At 57.0% G+C, this 16,234-nt stretch overlaps 1 protein-coding gene across 6 annotated transcripts in view; it reads left to right on the top strand.

The window, feature by feature from the left end:
* Positions 1–14,769, top strand: part of DGKZ (diacylglycerol kinase, zeta) — a 33,324-nt gene extending 18,555 nt beyond the window's left edge. Inside the window, exons 1-31 of one of the 6 annotated variants that reach the window (XM_006896731.1) lie at positions 1,020–1,747; positions 2,044–2,152; positions 2,297–2,392; positions 2,648–2,722; positions 6,271–6,327; positions 6,823–6,891; positions 7,697–7,768; positions 7,875–7,991; positions 8,088–8,159; positions 8,460–8,555; positions 8,795–8,877; positions 8,971–9,031; positions 9,111–9,224; positions 9,321–9,461; positions 9,752–9,830; positions 9,983–10,038; positions 10,148–10,210; positions 10,295–10,368; positions 10,449–10,560; positions 10,689–10,888; positions 11,123–11,223; positions 11,301–11,380; positions 11,504–11,573; positions 11,660–11,700; positions 12,147–12,286; positions 13,195–13,226; positions 13,499–13,542; positions 13,964–14,084; positions 14,160–14,193; positions 14,386–14,485; positions 14,653–14,769. In XM_006896731.1, the coding sequence (XP_006896793.1) occupies positions 1,020–1,747; positions 2,044–2,152; positions 2,297–2,392; positions 2,648–2,722; positions 6,271–6,327; positions 6,823–6,891; positions 7,697–7,768; positions 7,875–7,991; positions 8,088–8,159; positions 8,460–8,555; positions 8,795–8,877; positions 8,971–9,031; positions 9,111–9,224; positions 9,321–9,461; positions 9,752–9,830; positions 9,983–10,038; positions 10,148–10,210; positions 10,295–10,368; positions 10,449–10,560; positions 10,689–10,888; positions 11,123–11,223; positions 11,301–11,380; positions 11,504–11,573; positions 11,660–11,700; positions 12,147–12,286; positions 13,195–13,226; positions 13,499–13,542; positions 13,964–14,084; positions 14,160–14,193; positions 14,386–14,485; positions 14,653–14,769 (3,354 nt within the window). Of the gene's footprint in view, positions 1–1,019; positions 1,748–2,043; positions 2,157–2,296; positions 2,393–2,644; positions 2,723–6,270; positions 6,328–6,822; positions 6,892–7,696; positions 7,769–7,874; positions 7,992–8,087; positions 8,160–8,459; positions 8,556–8,794; positions 8,878–8,970; positions 9,032–9,110; positions 9,225–9,320; positions 9,462–9,751; positions 9,831–9,982; positions 10,039–10,147; positions 10,211–10,294; positions 10,369–10,448; positions 10,561–10,688; positions 10,889–11,122; positions 11,224–11,300; positions 11,381–11,503; positions 11,574–11,659; positions 11,701–12,146; positions 12,287–13,194; positions 13,227–13,498; positions 13,543–13,963; positions 14,085–14,159; positions 14,194–14,369; positions 14,486–14,652 lie in introns of those variants that run through there. The other 5 variants (XM_006896735.1, XM_006896733.1, XM_006896732.1 and 2 more) reach the window with 5 other exon arrangements.
* The last annotated feature ends 1,465 nt before the right edge of the window (positions 14,770–16,234 follow it).

Below are 16,234 nucleotides of genomic sequence, written 5' to 3'. Positions count from 1 at the left end.
AATTTCATCCGCTTACCCTTTTGCTTAGTGGCCAAATGTTTTAACCACTGTGCCACTAGGCTGAGTCCATGTACATGCCAAACCCCCTGCTGTTGAATCGGTTCCACTCATGGTGACCTTCCAGCTTGTATCCAAGGCTGGAAATCGTTACTAGCTCATCTTTTTCCTGTGGAGTGGCTGGTGGAGTCAAACTACTGACTTTGCACTTAACAGCCTGCTGCTTTACACACTAGACCACCAGGGCTCCTTCTAACATGCATTGCTGTTGTTAGGTGTCACTGAGCCCCATATTGTGCCTCTGACTTAGAAGGGGAGATGCTTGTGCAGAAGAGTCCTCCATCCGGCCCTCTGAGTCTCGGACGCTCCTGCACACCACAGGGCTCTTCTCTGGCTGGCCCCTTCCCCCAGCCACACCTCAGCCGTTTCCTCAGAGCCCTGTGGTCCCTAAGTCAGATGCCAGACCCTGTCCACTTCAAAGTGCTGAGCGAATCTAGGGTCTTCTCAGGCCCAAGTTTCTTTTCACAGAACCTCACTTTATTTTTGGGGCTTGGTTTAAGTTGTGTGTGGATGGGGCTAATCTGCCCCTTATTTGTGGCAAAACAAAGGTATGACCAGAGAAGACTTGCCCTAGGTCACCAAGCATCTGAGGCAACTCAGGAACTCATCCCAACTCCCAGCCTCCTTTTTCTTTTCCATCAGCTTCTGACATGGGCATTGAGGTCTTTTAGGCTTTGTGGGCATTGGTGCCTGGTTTAGGGGCACTGGGGTAGGAAGCCCAAAGGCCCTCTCTTACTCAACACTCTTGGCACTGTAGGTATAGCCTGGGCTGAGTCTAAATGCTCCCAACAGCTGTGAGTGTGGACTCCCCTAGGAATGTCCCGGGTCCCTTGAGCCTCCCTGTGTCTGGAGGTGGGAGGCCGTAGTTTCCCCCCTACTGCTCACAGAGAACCAGCTGTGTGTAAGAGGGACCAAGGCCTGGCCACGCTCCTGATGCGTCGTCTCTGTGCCCAACAGCCTCCATGGAGACCTTCTTTAGGAGACACTTCCAGCGGAAGGCTCCAGGCCCTGGAGAGGGGCAGCGGCGGCCGAGTCGTGTGGGCTTACCCACGAGCAAGGCCCAGCGCCGCTCCCCTGTTGGCCAGGCATCCTCCACGCTGGCCCAGCGGCGTCGCTCCAGCGCCCAGCTGCAAGGCTGCTTCCTGAGCTGTGGGGTGGGGGCCCTGGGCACTGGCCGACGCCGCTCCAGCACTGCGCCCCCTGCCTGCAACCCTCGCTTCACTGTGGACAGAGTGGCCACCTCTCAACCTGCCACGTTTGGGGCCCTGCTGCTGGCTGGGCTTGTGGGCATGGAAGAGGAGGAGACAGAGGAGGGGGAGAGTAGGGCCCAGGAGGAGGATGTGCAAACTGAGACATCGATTGCTACCAAGTCAGGGGACAAGAGACCAGAGTCGCCTCCACTCTTGAGTGCCAAGCCTCTGGTGCCCCGTTACCTACGCAGGTGCCAGGCCTCACGCCTACTCCCAGCTGATATGGTCTATGACCCCACTTTCTGGGGCCTGCAGGGCTGCTATCGGCGCCTCAGCCAGCATCGGCCCACAGGCCAACACCCAGGCCCAGGAGGCCGAAGATCTTCTGGGACCACGGCCTGCCTGGCTTTCCCCAGCCGTGTGTGCCCACTGTCCCGCCGGCGCCAGGTGGCCCTGCGGCGCAAGCCTGCCAGACCTCAGGCCTGGAGCACCCTGTTTGCGTAGGTATAGCGGTCACCAGAAAGGCAAGTGCAGCAGCCCCCAAAGGCCAGGCAGGACCAGGCCCTGAGGCTCTGCTGGCCTGCAGGTGCCAACTAGGACCAACCCCAGGCAGAGTCCCGGGCCAGCACATCTCAAAGGGCCATAGAAGCCTATCAGAGTCTTGGCCTCTGTGGGGTCCTCTGCCTTCCCTCCTCCTCTCCCTTCCTCAGCCTTGAGCAAACGAACCCCAGGTGGTGAGGAAAGAAGAAGGCCTCTAGGCCCTGCAGGCTGGCCTCAGCTATCCCCTCCCCTGTAGGAAAGCCATCACCAAATCGGGCCTCCCACACCTGGCACCCCCTCCACCTGCACCTGGGGCTCTGTGTGGCGAGTCAGAGCGGCAGATCCGGAGCACTGTGGACTGGAGTGTGAGTGATGGGGCCTGCAGATGCTTTGGGGCATGGCAAACCAGAGCCCAAGCTTTGCTGAGGAGAGAGGGTGGGAGGGCAGTGTGGGGTAGGCAGGTGGGCAAGGCAACAAGTGTGCACTGAGCATGTCCCTCTCGTGTCTAGGAATCAGCAGCATATGGAGAGCACATCTGGTTTGAGACCAACGTGTCGGGGGACTTCTGCTACGTTGGGGAGCAGTACTGTGTAGCTAAGATGCTGGTGAGTGAGCACTATGTGGCACGCTGCCCCCTGGTGGCGGAGCCAGGCCTAGATGCCAGGTCGATCACCTGGGGGCCTGACTCAGCCTGTCTGGGAATGGGGCCTGCCTGTGACTTGAGTGCCTGTCGTGGGCCGCCCAAGGAAGGCCAGAGAAGCGGGGAGGTGGAGGGCTTTGTCTTATTGCCAGGAGCCAGGATTGGAAGTTCTCTGTATACAAGGGGCTCAGGGGCCCTTGCTGTGTCTCTCCTGCAGCAGAAGTCCGTGTCCAGGAGGAAGTGCGCAGCCTGTAAGATCGTGGTACACACGCCCTGCATTGAACAGTTAGAGAAGGTGAGTGTGGCCCGGCCTGGCCAAGCCGCCTAGGATACCTGCTCACACACGGACCCACGTAACCACATCACCTGCCCACCATACATAACGGTAACGAGTGGTGTTTGAATCCTGCCTCTCCTCTGTATTATTGGTGATCTTGGCAAGGGGCTTTATCTTTCTGCGCCTCAGATGTCTCATCTGTGAAATGGAAGATGTCATAGTACTTGCCGCGTGTGGTTGTTGTGAAGATTAAATCAGATAAAGTGTTTCTACACATGTTTACTGCTGTTGATTTTCTTTTTTTATTGAAATTACCATGCAAGTCATCCATTGAAAATGTATGGTTCACTGGCTTTTAGCATATTTAGAGTTATGTAGTCATCACTTATGCAGTCAATGTTAGAATATTTTTGTTACCTCCAAAAGCAGCTGCTTTCTCCTCAGCCATCACACCTCAATGTCTCCAGTCCCCCCAGCTCTAGACAACTACTAATCTCCTCCTTCTCTCTAGATATATTTGTCCTAGATGTTTCTTGTAAATGGAAAGATACAAAATGTGGGCCTTTGTGTCTGGCTTTTTTCACTTAGCATGTTTTCAAAGTCTGGCCATATTGTAGCATGGAGCATTTCCATTTATTGCCAAATAATATTCCATTGTATGGATACACCACATTTTGTTTATCCATTCATCCATCAGTTGACGAACATTTGGGTTGTCTCTACTATCTAGCTATTATGAATACTGTTGCTGTGAGCAGGATTTTTGTGAACATGTTTCCAGTTTTCGTGGGCATATAAGAAGGAGTGGAACTGCTGGGTCCTAGGGGAAGTCTGGCTTTGGGAAGGACAGCCAGGTAGATTTCCAAAGCATCTGCACCATCGACACATTCACACCAGCCGTGTATGAAGATCCTGATTTCTCCACATCCTTGGCAACATATGTTATTATCTGATTTCTGTTTGAGCTGTGCTACTGAATGTGCAGTGGTATCTCATTGTGCTTCTGTTTGCATTTTCCTGATGGTTAATGATGTTGAGCATCTTTTTTATGAGCATGTTGACTATTTGTAAATCTCTGGAGAGCTGTTAGGTCCTCTGCCCATATTTAAAATTGCATCATTTGTCTTCATTATTGAGTTGGAAGAGTTCTTTATATATCCTGGATCCTAGCCCCTTTGTAGATAGATAATTTGCAAATAAAACATTTCCCGCTTAAAGGTTACCTTTCGTTTTCTTAGGTGTCCTTTGAAGCACAAATGTTGCAAATTTTCATGAAGTCTCATTATTGTTGCTGTCCGTCCAGTGTCCTAGGAAACTGTACCTGCTGCTGTTGTTGATCTTCACCCTGAACTTCAGCTGTAGGAGAAGCAGCAGGGTAGCACCCTCAGAAGGTTTGGCAGCTTTAAGACATTATTGTTGTTGTCAAGTTGCTTCTGGCTCATAGTGACTAAAGGACAGGCTTGAATGCCTCACAGGGCTTCCTAAGCTGTGATCTTCACAGAAGCAGTTTGTTGGGGTTTTTCCCCAACCGGTTGGTTTGAAGTGCCAGTCGTTTGATTAGCCCATCAGGTGCTGAACCATTGTGCCACTAGGCTCCTTAAAGAAGAATTTTAGAAGCTGATTCTTTGTCAGGTGGTTTTCTGTGCACTTAATTGTGTTCATCCGAAACCTTTACCAAGACCAAGAGACTGTTGTGCAAATAGAGGAGGGGGACACTACATGGTTTAAAATGAAGAAAGGATACCTCCCTGGCAGGGGAGATACCATGATTGTGAAAGTGGTTTTCCCAGGGCGAGGCTTATCCTTTGCACTGCAGATGTGCTGATCCCTGCAATTTCTCCAAGTGTGGGAAACTCGACTGCATCAATTAAGAAGGAAGTGCTTCAGGGTTATATTCTCTTTCCAGATCAGTTCAGTCTGTATGCTGAGCAAATTATAAGATAAACTGGACTCTATAAAGAATGTGGCATCAGGATCAGAGGAAGACTCACCAGTACTCTGTGATACAACCTTATTTGCTGAAAGTGAAGAGGACTTGAAGCACTTGTTGCGGAAGATTAGCATTTAATATGGATTGTATCTCAGTGTCAAGAAAACAAAAATTCTTAACACTTGGACATATAGGCAACATCATGATAGAAAGAGAAAACATTGAAGTTGTCAAAAATGTCAATATTTTACTTGGATCTACAATCAGTCAATACCCTTGATACCAGCAGTCAAGCAAACAGGAGCTGTATTGCTCTGGGGAAGTCAGCAGTCGGGGACCTCTCCAGATTATTGAGGAGCAATGATGTCAGTTTGAGGATTAAGGTGTGCCTGATTCAGGCCATGGACTTTATGATCACCTGCTGTGCATCTGAGAGCTACACAATGAATAAGGATGACAGAAGAAGAATTGATGCCCTTTGAGTTATGGTGTTGGCGTGCTGAATATCCCAAGATTGCCAAAGAACAAATAGGTGTTAGAAAAGTGCAGCCAGAGTGCTGATGATAAAACTTCATCTTACGTACTTCAAGCATGTTTCTAGGAGAGGCTGTTCCTTGGAGAGGGACATCATGCTTGGAATAGACAGGATTGGCAAAAGAGAGCAAACCCCTCAAACAGATTGTCACAGTAACTGCTACAGTGGGTTCAAGTGTGTCAGGGAGTGTGAGGATGACACAGGATAGGATGGGGTTCAGATTTGTTGTTCATACCTGACTGGACAGCACCTAACAACAACTAACACACCTTCCCCTATAATGTGAGCTCCTCAGGGCATGGCTTGTTATCTCTGCCACACAGAGTGGGATCCACTCAAAGTGGAGAGGCCGAATTAGTCAACTGTGCCATGACACCAATTTATCAGTGTCTGAATTAGTGCTTAGAAGAGGCCTTGCTGAGGCCCAGGCTGGTCCTTAGCAGCTCCAAAGCCTGTGCTGTGTTCCCTGCACACACCCTTAACAAGACCTTTCCCTAAGAACCCTTACACACAGAGTGTCTGCACCAAGGGACATTCCCAGACATTGTGCTTCTAGAGGAGAGAGAGGGAACGCAAGGCCTTTGGGCCATCTCTGCACTTGAAGCAGGGGACACAAGGGGTGGCTGTGGACCATCAGGCCTCCCCAGCCTGCAGGAACCCAGACTAGCACACAGCATGTCCCTGAGATTAGAAATGGCATGAGCCAGGCTAACCTGGCCTGAGACCCCAGCCCCTGAATTAGAACAAGCTTAACTTCTTGTTAGTTGTCATCAGGGCTCAGTGCCTGCCTGTGCCTGAGCTGGGAGTGCTTGAAGGCTAGGAAGAACATCCCAATAACCAATAATCAAAACCAGAGTCCCATTCTCCCCTCCTTCCAGCAACTGGGTGGAGGAAGGAAAGAGTCCTGGCCAGTGGGAAGGAGGCAGGAACACAGGAACATTCCGCTATGAAGGTGTCTCACATTCCTGGGGCCCAGGATGAACTGGGGTCAATCCCACCACCTTGCGTTAATAGCTGTGGGTGACCCTTTCCCAGAGGGGTGACCATCTGACTGGCCCCGAAAAGCACTGATGTCTTGGTGTCCATTGCACTGTTTCACAGATCAATTTCCGCTGTAAGCCCTCCTTCCGGGAATCGGGCTCCAGGAATGTCCGAGAGGTGAGTGCCCCCTCAGGGTTGGAGTCTGGAGACCTCGCTGCAGTCGTGCCACAGTGCCACCAGGGGGCGCAGCTCCTTCCATCTGCTGGGCTTCTGGGAGATGCAGGGCTGAGAAGTGACCCCCACATCCTCCTAGCTTTCTCTGCTGAGTTTTTCAGCACCCTGGGGAAGTCTCAACTTTCTTTTTTTATTATTTTTTAAAATAACATTTTTTATTTTCATTATGATTTTACCAAAAGTTTATAGAAAAGTTAGATTTTCATTCATTCATTGTTGAACATTTTTACCCTCTCTTCTTCTCTTTTCTATCCCCTAGTTAACTAATTTTGTTTTTTAAAAAATACTGATTCATTGTTGTAAAGTCTCAACTTTCTAACCCTCTCACCTCATACAGTGCCCTAGCCCCCTTTTGACATAGTGAGGGTGGTACTTAGTGAGTCAGGCTGTGGACACTTCGCCGCTGCCCCCAGTGACCCTTATGTCCTCTTCTGCCAGCCCACCTTTGTGCGTCACCACTGGGTCCACCGACGACGCCAGGATGGCAAGTGTCGGCACTGCGGGAAGGTGAGCGGTCTTGGCCCTTTTCTGACCCCCGACCCACCTACCCTGGCCCTGCTGGACCAAACACCGTGTTGTGTGGACAGTGCGGCCTGGGCATGACTATGACCCAGAGCCAGGGGCCAGACTCGCTTCTCCTGGTAGCCAAGTCGATCCTAAAGCTCAGGAGGCCCTGCCCTTGTGCCTGAGCTGAGGGGAGAGCAGGGAGGGCCTTCCCTTCCCGTGCAGTGTGTCTGTCTGAGGCCATGGATTCTCCCCCCACCCCCAGAACACCCTGTCGATGTCTCTGTCCGCTCAGCAGGTCTTAGCTGCTGTGCCCACGCTGAGCCGGGCGATGGTGCTGCCGCCTGAAGACCAGTGTGCTGGCCACAGTCTCCGAGGCTGACCTCCTGGTCAGAACCCCTGTTTGGTTCTAGTTGTCTGTTCCCTCAGGAAATCTAATTTCTGAAAGGTGTTGAGGTCTTGTCTCCCTTCTCCCATTAATACCCAGCACAGTGCCTGGCACACAAGCCCTCAGTAAGGGTTGGTGAAATGAACACGGCAGTGAAGGTGAAAGGTTCTATAAAGAGAAGCATACAAGAGGGCCCAGCCAGATCTGGGGGTCCCGAGGCAGGGTCTCAGTTAGCTCTGTGGATCCTCTTCAGCCGGGTATGCCCACATGTCCACTCCCCACATTTCACAGCTGCAGGTAGGCTGCAGAACCATCTGGGGTCTATTCGATCATCAGCTTGCACCGCTACCCTCCATGGAGGAGGGTAGTGCCAGGGTTCTCAGCCAAGCCCCTGGTAACAACATTCCCATTCCCCCTCAGGGCTTCCAGCAGAAGTTCACCTTCCACAGCAAAGAGATTGTGGCCATCAGCTGTTCCTGGTGCAAGCAAGCAGTGAGTGGACCCCGGCTGCCCCACGGGCTGCACTGGGTCTGGGTGCTGTTGGACCGGGGTCCAGGTGCCAGCACCACTGCCTCAGCTTCACCGTCCCTCCCTCCAGTACCACAGCAAGGTGTCGTGCTTCATGCTGCAGCAGATCGAGGAGCCCTGCTCGCTGGGTGTCCACGCTGCCGTGGTCATCCCGCCCACCTGGATCCTCCGCGCCCGCAGGCCCCAGGTGGGTCCACCCTTGACACTCTGCCGCCACCCACATAGGGTCCCCCAGACATCCCATCCCACCACCTTGTCCCCAACATCTCTGCTCCCTTTGCAGAACACCCTCAAGGTGAGCAAGAAGAAAAAGAGAGCGTCCTTCAAGAGAAAATCGAGCAAGAAAGGGCCTGAGGTTGGTCCTGGGGCTGGCAGGCAAATGGGAGGGGAACCACAGTGGGAGGCCTCCTAGTCCAAACACTGAGCCCTTGGGGGTGGGGCTGTCAGCTCAGCTTATGAGGGTCAGTTTGGGCCTTGGGGCCCCTGAGACAAGCAGCTGTTTAGATCTGCATTGTCCCTATGGCTGGGCTCACTAAGAATCAGGCCCCAGAGGTGTTCTGTGAGGCTGGGCTGAGGGGGACAGCCTCCTCCAGGGGTTCCTGGGAGGGGTTGATCCTGCAGGCAGGAAGGAACCTTACATCTCTCTATCTCCAAGGAGGGCCGTTGGAAACCCTTCATCATCAGGCCCACCCCATCCCCGCTTATGAAGCCCTTGCTGGTGTTTGTGAACCCCAAGAGCGGGGGTAACCAGGTAAGTACACCCTTCTCTCTCACTGAGAGCTGAGGGGGTAGTTCGAGGTCAAGCCCACTACCCAGCAGCTCTGTACAGGCTCCTTGTTGGACGTCTGCCCATGCACTGTTCCCCAGGGATTTTAGAACATTCCCTGCCTTTTGGGGCCCCACCTCAGCCTCATCCTTCTCCTCACTTTCCGCCCTGACTGTCCCCTCCCTGTCTCCCCTTCCCACTGTCCTCCACCCACTCCCCCACAGGGCGCTAAGATCATCCAGTCCTTCCTCTGGTACCTCAACCCCCGGCAAGTCTTCGACCTGAGCCAGGGCGGGCCAAGAGAGGCGTGAGTACAGGCCAGGACATGGGGCAGTGGGAGGCTGGCCCAGCTCAGCCATGGTGCTCACACCCCGACCTCACACCTGTCTCCTCACCCCAGGCTGGAGATGTACCGAAAAGTACACAACCTGCGGATCCTGGCCTGTGGGGGTGACGGCACGGTGGGTGCTCGGGGCCTTGGGGTCTGGGCTGACACCTGGACTTTCTGTGGCCTCATGGCCTCCTGCTCTGCCCTCTCAGGTCGGCTGGATCCTGTCCACACTGGACCAGCTGCGCTTGAAACCACCACCCCCTGTTGCCATCCTGCCTCTGGGTACTGGCAATGACTTGGCCCGGACCCTCAACTGGGGTGGGGTAAGAGCCCACGGGCAGGCAAGCATCTAGGTGCTGGCTGGGCAGTGGGGTGTCTTCAACCGTGGTGACAGCTCAGTCCCTGTGTCCTTCCCCCAGGGCTACACAGATGAGCCCGTGTCCAAGATCCTCTCCCACGTGGAAGAGGGGAACGTGGTGCAGCTGGACCGCTGGGACCTCCAGGCTGAGCCCAACCCTGAGGCAGGGCCTGAGGAGCGGGACGAGGGCGCCACCGATCGGGTAGGTCAGCCAGGTGGGCCTGAGCTAGGGGCCTCCCCACACCTAGATGTCTAGGTTCCCAGGGTTCCCCCTGCCTCTCTAGCTGGTGAGGTCCTGGCAGGGTACTCTTTCACCCCAGGCACTTAGGGAAGGTGATCAAGAGGCTGAGAGTGGAGCAGGAAAGAGCAAAGGTGGAGGGGCGGTGAGCCGGGTCACTGATGATGTGTTTTTATTAACTGGGCTGGGTGGTGCCTCAGGAGGAACAGGGTCTGCCAGGCCCCACGCTCATCTCAGTCTGGGCCCTTTTCCAGCTGCCTCTGGATGTCTTCAACAACTACTTCAGCCTGGGCTTTGATGCCCACGTCACTCTGGAGTTTCACGAATCTCGAGGTTGGCAGCCTGGGGATGCCGAGGGGGGAGGGCACACCAGTGTCCCCTCGAGAGTCAGAACTGGCTCCCACCCCAGTCATTCCCAGCCCTCTGACCTCACCACAACCTCGGAGGAGCAGCTGATTGCACCTCCTCTCTTGTTTCCCCCACAGAGGCCAACCCAGAGAAGTTCAACAGCCGCTTCCGGAACAAGATGTTCTATGCCGGGGTGAGTCTGGGCCCTCTATCACTGCCTCCCTATGCTGCCCAAATTTCTCAGCCACAGGTGGTACGCGAAAGTCCCAGTCACCAGTTAGTGACACCTCTGCCTCCCACAGACAGCCTTCTCCGACTTCCTGATGGGCAGCTCCAAGGACTTGGCCAAGCACATCCGAGTGGTGGTGAGCGTAACAAGGCCTAGGGGGCAGCAAGAAGGGGGCCACCTCCCTGGTGACCTGGCCCTGACCTCCCGTTCTCACTTCCAGTGTGATGGCGTGGACCTGACTCCCAAGATTCAGGACCTGAAACCCCAGTGCATCGTTTTCCTGAACATCCCCAGGTGAGGAAGGCAGGATCAGGGACAGCCTGCCATTTTCATCCCGCCCAGTCTGGCCCCTGAGCCTCTGCTGCCCCCTCCAGGTACTGCGCGGGCACCATGCCCTGGGGCCACCCTGGGGAGCACCATGACTTTGAGCCCCAGCGGCATGATGATGGCTACCTCGAGGTCATTGGCTTCACCATGACATCCCTGGTGAGTGAGCAAGACAGGCCACCTGGAGGCCCAGACTGCCAGCTTCTTGACGGAGAGGATCACCCTGTCTTTATCCTCAGGGCCCTACCCCTACCTGCCCTGTCTGACTTGAGCTCCCTCTACTGTAGGCAGCGCTGCAGGTGGGCGGGCACGGTGAGCGGCTGACGCAGTGCCGGGAAGTGGTGCTCACCACGTTCAAGGCCATCCCAGTGCAGGTAGATGGGGAGCCCTGCAAGCTTGCAGCCTCCCGCATCCGCATTGCTCTGCGCAACCAGGCCACCATGGTGCAGAAGGCCAAGCGGCGGAACGCCACCCCGCTGCACAGCGAGTATGTCCCACCCTCGCTCCCATTTGCTCTGGGTTGGACAGGAGCCAGACACTTAATGCCCTGGCTTTATTTCCCTGGCTATGCAGGGGCTGGCAAAGCCCCCACCCTTGACCCTCACTCAGACTGCTGGGAGTAGAATGGCCTCCCTGTGAAGTCTAGCCTGGTTCCCAGCCCTGCACTGGCACTCTGGGGCAGAGTCTGTCGCTAAGCCACACTCCTGTCCCCACCCCTCAGTCAGCAGCCAGTGCCTGAGCAGCTGCAGATACAGGTGAGCAGAGTCAGCATGCACGACTACGAGGCTCTGCACTATGACAAGGAGCAGCTCAGAGAGGCCTGTGAGTGGAGCTGGGGCAGTCCCTGAGGGCAGGACCCCGGGCAGTGCCAGCTGCTGATGGTCCCGTATCCCCTCCAGCTGTGCCTCTGGGCACTGTGGTGGTCCCGGGAGACAGCGACCTGGAGCTCTGCCGTGCACACATCGAGAAGCTCCAACAGGTGAGAAAGGGGCTGGCAAAGAGGGCCTCCTCCCTCCCCACACGTGTGTCCCTTTGCCCCTGCTCCGCGTCCCTCCCTGTCCCCAGCTCACTCTCAACCCCATACTTGGCTTCTTTCTCACAGGAACCTGATGGTGCTGGAGCCAAGTCCCCTATGTGCCAGAAACTGTCCCCCAAGTGGTGCTTCCTGGATGGTAAGTCCTGCCCTCTCCTAGGTGGGGTCTGAGCTGGAGAATCAGAGGACCTGGGCCTGAACAAGGACCCCCCTCTCTTTCCACAGCAACTACTGCCAGCCGCTTCTACAGGATCGACCGGGCCCAGGTGAGCCACTCTTACACCCAGGGACTGGGTAGGCCCTCTCCCACCTTCCCTGTCAGCCAGGCTGGCCTCTGCCTTCTCACACCCATGGTGCTCACACTTGTCTGAGGTCATTGGAGGTCATGGCACTGCCCTCCACGCTAGAGAGTGCAGGACTGGTGCCAACAGGCAAAGGGGGCCCATTCCCCTAAGCTGAGCCAGGTGGGTGAACAGGCCTTGAAGCATAGGTGACATGTGGGGCCAGGGGCCAGGTCACCCACGTTGAGGTATCATGGTGGGAAGAGGCCCAGCATACGGTCGGGCAGTGCTATGGTGGGAGCAGGATCTGACGAGGCCACCTAGCCTGGCCCACAGCAAAGGCTTTTCCAGGTTTGCCTCCCTTGTTTCACCCCACCGTCATGTTCCTAAGGCCTCCGAGCCTCCACCCTGACCCGACCCTCCCCTGACAGGAACACCTCAACTATGTGACTGAGATCGCCCAGGACGAGATCTACATCCTGGACCCTGAGCTGCTGGGGGCATCGGCTCGGCCTGACCTCCCCACTCCTACCTCCCCTCTCCCCACCTCCCCCTGCTCACCCACGCCCCGGTGAGTCCCAGCCCCTACTTCTTCCCGATGCCCTGGTCACTCCTGAACCCAGCCCAGCCCCTTCCCTGAGCCCATGCGGACTTCTGGCTAGCTTTCTACTGGCCAACAGGCAGCAACAAAGCGAACCAGGCCCAGCTTGCCTGCCTGCCCCCCTCAGAATTCCAGGCTTGCCCATCTGTCCACTCAGAGACCAGGGCTCCTTCTCTCTCTTCTGTCTTCTCTCAAGTCCTATCAGCTCCCTCAGCATCCAAACACCCCTCCACAGCTGCCACCGCTGGCGGTTGTACCTGTGTCCCGTGCCACCTACAGCCATTCTTCACCCAGCGGCCTCGAAAAGTGCAGACCAGCCTGGGCCACCCTCAGCAGGCCTCAGGCCACTGGTGCTGAGCCCGAGTCTGGCTGACTCTGACCTCCGACCTCCCCAGGGCCTCTCCCCTGGTCAGCACAGGCTGGCCCCATGCACCTCTTTGTTCTCTGAGGCCTCGAGTTGGCCCCCTTCTGGACTTCTGCTGAACCCTCTGCCTAAGAGCCAACAGCTTCCTTCACAGATCTGTCCCCATTCAAGTCTCGGCTGGGCCCCCTTCCTCAGAGGGGTCTTCTTGGGGCCCCATCTGAAGTTCACCCTCTCCCAGTCTTCTGATGGCACGACCCTGTTTTGTGTTCTCAGCACTTCTGTATCTCAGAGTATGTCTTCATTTCTCCTTGTGTTTCCTGCACTAGAATGTAAGCTCTCTGAGAGCAAGTCCCCTCTCTGTCTCATTCACTGCTGTACCCTGGTCTCTAGACCAGGACTTGGTATGTCATAGGCACTCAATAAAGTGTTCAAAGAGCGAAGGGTACCTGGCGGGGCTGGGTAGGGGGCCATCGGCCTTACTGGTGTGTCCCATCTCATCCTGCTTTGTCTGCAGGTCACTGCAAGGGGATGCTGCACCCCCTAAAGGTGAGGCCTGTCCCTTAGGCGCCCTCTCTGCCTGGCAGGAATGAGTCTCCCCGGGGTGGGAGGGGGCACCCATACACAGCCTTAGCCTCACAGGGAGGGTTCGCATTCAAGCGTCTACTCCTGCGTCTCCCCGGGGTGGGAGGGGGCACCCATACACAGCCTTAGCCTCACAGGGAGGGTTCGCATTCAAGCGTCTACTCCTGCGCAGTGTGGCTTGTCCACGCGTGCCCACACAGGCCACACAGAGGGTAATGGGCAGGTGTTCTGTGCAGGTGAAGAGCTGGTTGAGGCCGCCAGGAGGAACGACTTCTGTAAGGTACCAGCCCTGGGGCTGCCTGAAGCCTGGAGAGTGGGGCTCGGGGTTGGGCCCAGATGGACCTGTTCTGGTACTGGTGTGTATGGTCATCTGTGGGGTCTCTGCAGGGACTGTGCAGTCTCCCTTGCATATGTCCCTATCCAGGCTGTAATAGGTGGCTCCTGACTTGGGGTCCAGAAGGGTCTTTTTCTTCATCCTGCCCTGTGCATATAAAGTAGCAATCTTTGAGGAGCCACAGGCCCCAGGGAACAGTGATCAGTGGATACACAAGCAAGGTGTCCTACCCCTGGCTCTCCACAAAGGCCCCCACATAGGTCCCCAGAGAAGGATATATGTGGGCAACAGGCCCTGTGCCAGTGACCGGTGGCTGGAAGGAGGGGAGTCCAGTGGTGCCCCAGCCCACCCTGCCTTCCACTCGTAGCTACAGGAGCTGCATCGAGCAGGAGGTGACCTCACACACCGGGATGAGCAGAGCCGCACGCTCCTGCATCATGCGGTCAGCACCGGCAGCAAGGATGTGGTCCGCTACCTGCTAGACCATGGTGAGCTGAGGGGCAGGGCAGGGTGGATGGAGAGGGGGCCACCAGGCCCCTTTGACCCCCCCCCCTCTCCTTCAGCCCCTGCAGAGCTCCTTGATGCTGTGGAGGAGAAGTAAGTATGAAAGGCAGAATCCTGGGTTACCCTGGAAACCACTCTGCCTCCAGTCCCTTAAGCCATCCTCTGGGCCACCCCCTTGCCCCAGCACCCTGAGCTTTGAGCCTTTTCTGATGGCCCTGGGAGGGGAGGCAGACGGGAGGCTCCCAGAGACTGGCTGAGGTCCGCAGCCTACCCCTGCTCCCCCAGCGGGGAGACATGTCTACACCAGGCCGCAGCCCTGGGCCATCGCACCATCTGTCACTACATCGTGGAGGCTGGGGCCTCACTCATGAAGACAGACCAGCAGGTGAGCAGGGAGCCCGGCAAGGCCATCCCCACCCTCCCAGACTAGGCCTGTGGGGCGTGGGTGGCCTGTGGAGATTGAAAGCTGGTCCTGGGGAAACAATGCCAGCAGGTCCCCCCTCGGGCAGGCAGGAGGGAGCCCCTGCCCTCTCTGAGCCCCCTCTGTCACAGGGCGACACTCCCCGGCAGCGGGCTGAGAAGGCGCAGGACACAGAGCTGGCCGCCTACCTGGAGAACAGGCAGCACTACCAGATGGTCCAGCGGGAAGACCAGGAGACAGCCGTGTAGCCGTGAGGCTGAGGCGGCAGCCGAGGGACAGTGTCTGCAGCGGGACGTGCACCCTCCCTGTCCACCTCACTGCCACATTCCACTTGGACACCACCACGGGGGGACCCAGGCCCCAGGGAAGGAGCCCCGTGCTGGCCGCCCAGACCGAGGGTGAACTCTGAGGAGCTGGGGGGCTTGGCGTCTGCCGGGAACCTCATATGGGAACAGGAGACGCCAGGATGGCCTCACTCAGCAGGCGGTGCCCTGTGGGAGTTAGGGCGAAGGAGGGCAGGGGGCTATGACCCTTGTCATGGACGAGCCAGGGACGTTTTCTGAGCCACCTGGTCCTGTGGGGCCCCCTCACTCCCTGACCCATCTTGCCAGGCCCCCTCCCGGAAACAGCCTGCCGCATCTGCCTGCCCGCCCTGCTTGGCACCTCCTCGTGACCCTTACCCAGTCGTTTCTTTGGGACTGTGTAGCCTGGGGTGGGGGTGGGGCTCCGGCCGTGACATGTTTACAGCTGGGTGTGACTCAGTAAAGTGGATTTTTTTTTTCCTTTTGACTCTCCTTTTTTTGGGGTGCAGGGAGGTCGGAGGGACACATAGGTGCAGTGGGTTAGTCTCGGGGTGAGGAGTGGACCCTGTCGACGTGGACACGGTCCCAATTCGGGAGACTTCATAATGTTGGGGTAGGGTCGGGGCCTGCCCAGGAGCTGACCTCTGCCCAGCAGCGGGGGAGGGGCGGCTTCCTCCGCTTCCCGCTTCCCGCTGGGCCGAACAATGAAAGTGAAAGAGAGGGGGGCGGGAGGCCCCCTCCCCGTTACTGCCTCGGGTCAGGAATCCCGTGCAGTGAGGCCTGGGGCGGGAGGGGGTGGCTGGGTCTGGGACTCCTCAGACGGCCTGTCAGCTTCGGGTTTTCCAAAACCCAGGCCTGAGGCTCCTCCTCCTAGGGGCCACCCCTGCTCCCCTCTGCTCCGCGGGGAGCCGCTTGCGCCCCCATCCCGGTCTTTTCTCGAGTTTCTATCTCTGGGGCCCCCCCAATACTAAACAGACACTTGCACTCCTGCCCTGTGGACAAGCGGGGTAACCCGGGCAGCGAGGGTCGTGTGATGCCGGCCGTGCACCCACCCGGACACAGGGCGCCAGGGCCAGGGCCACCAGGGCGGTGGACACGGGCTCGGACACAGGGCGCCGGCGACACCAGAGTTCGGACACTGGGTGTCAGGGACGTGGACACAAGGGTTCGGACACTAGGGCTCGGAAACAGGTCACCAGGGCCAGGGACACAGGGGCTTGGCCCCCTCCCGGCTGCCATCAGAGGAGGAAAGTGTGGGCCAGGCCTTTGGAGTCCCGCGGGGAAAGGGGACGAAGATGGGGGCCGCGAGCAGGGGGTACCCAGGGGAGGACACTCGCGGGGTAAGGCGAGGGTGCAGGGCAGCCGGGACAGGGGCGCTGGGCGGGCACAGAGGCGGGGACGCGAGAGTAGG

The sequence above is a fragment of the Elephantulus edwardii genome, unplaced genomic scaffold (genome assembly GCF_000299155.1).
Source record: "Elephantulus edwardii isolate Elephantulus edwardi_28Jun2011 unplaced genomic scaffold, EleEdw1.0 scaffold00189, whole genome shotgun sequence".
In the NCBI taxonomy this organism is placed as follows: domain Eukaryota; kingdom Metazoa; phylum Chordata; class Mammalia; order Macroscelidea; family Macroscelididae; genus Elephantulus; species Elephantulus edwardii.
The sequence above is the reverse complement of the archived record's forward strand: the minus strand, read 5'-3'. Positions and strand labels throughout refer to the sequence as shown.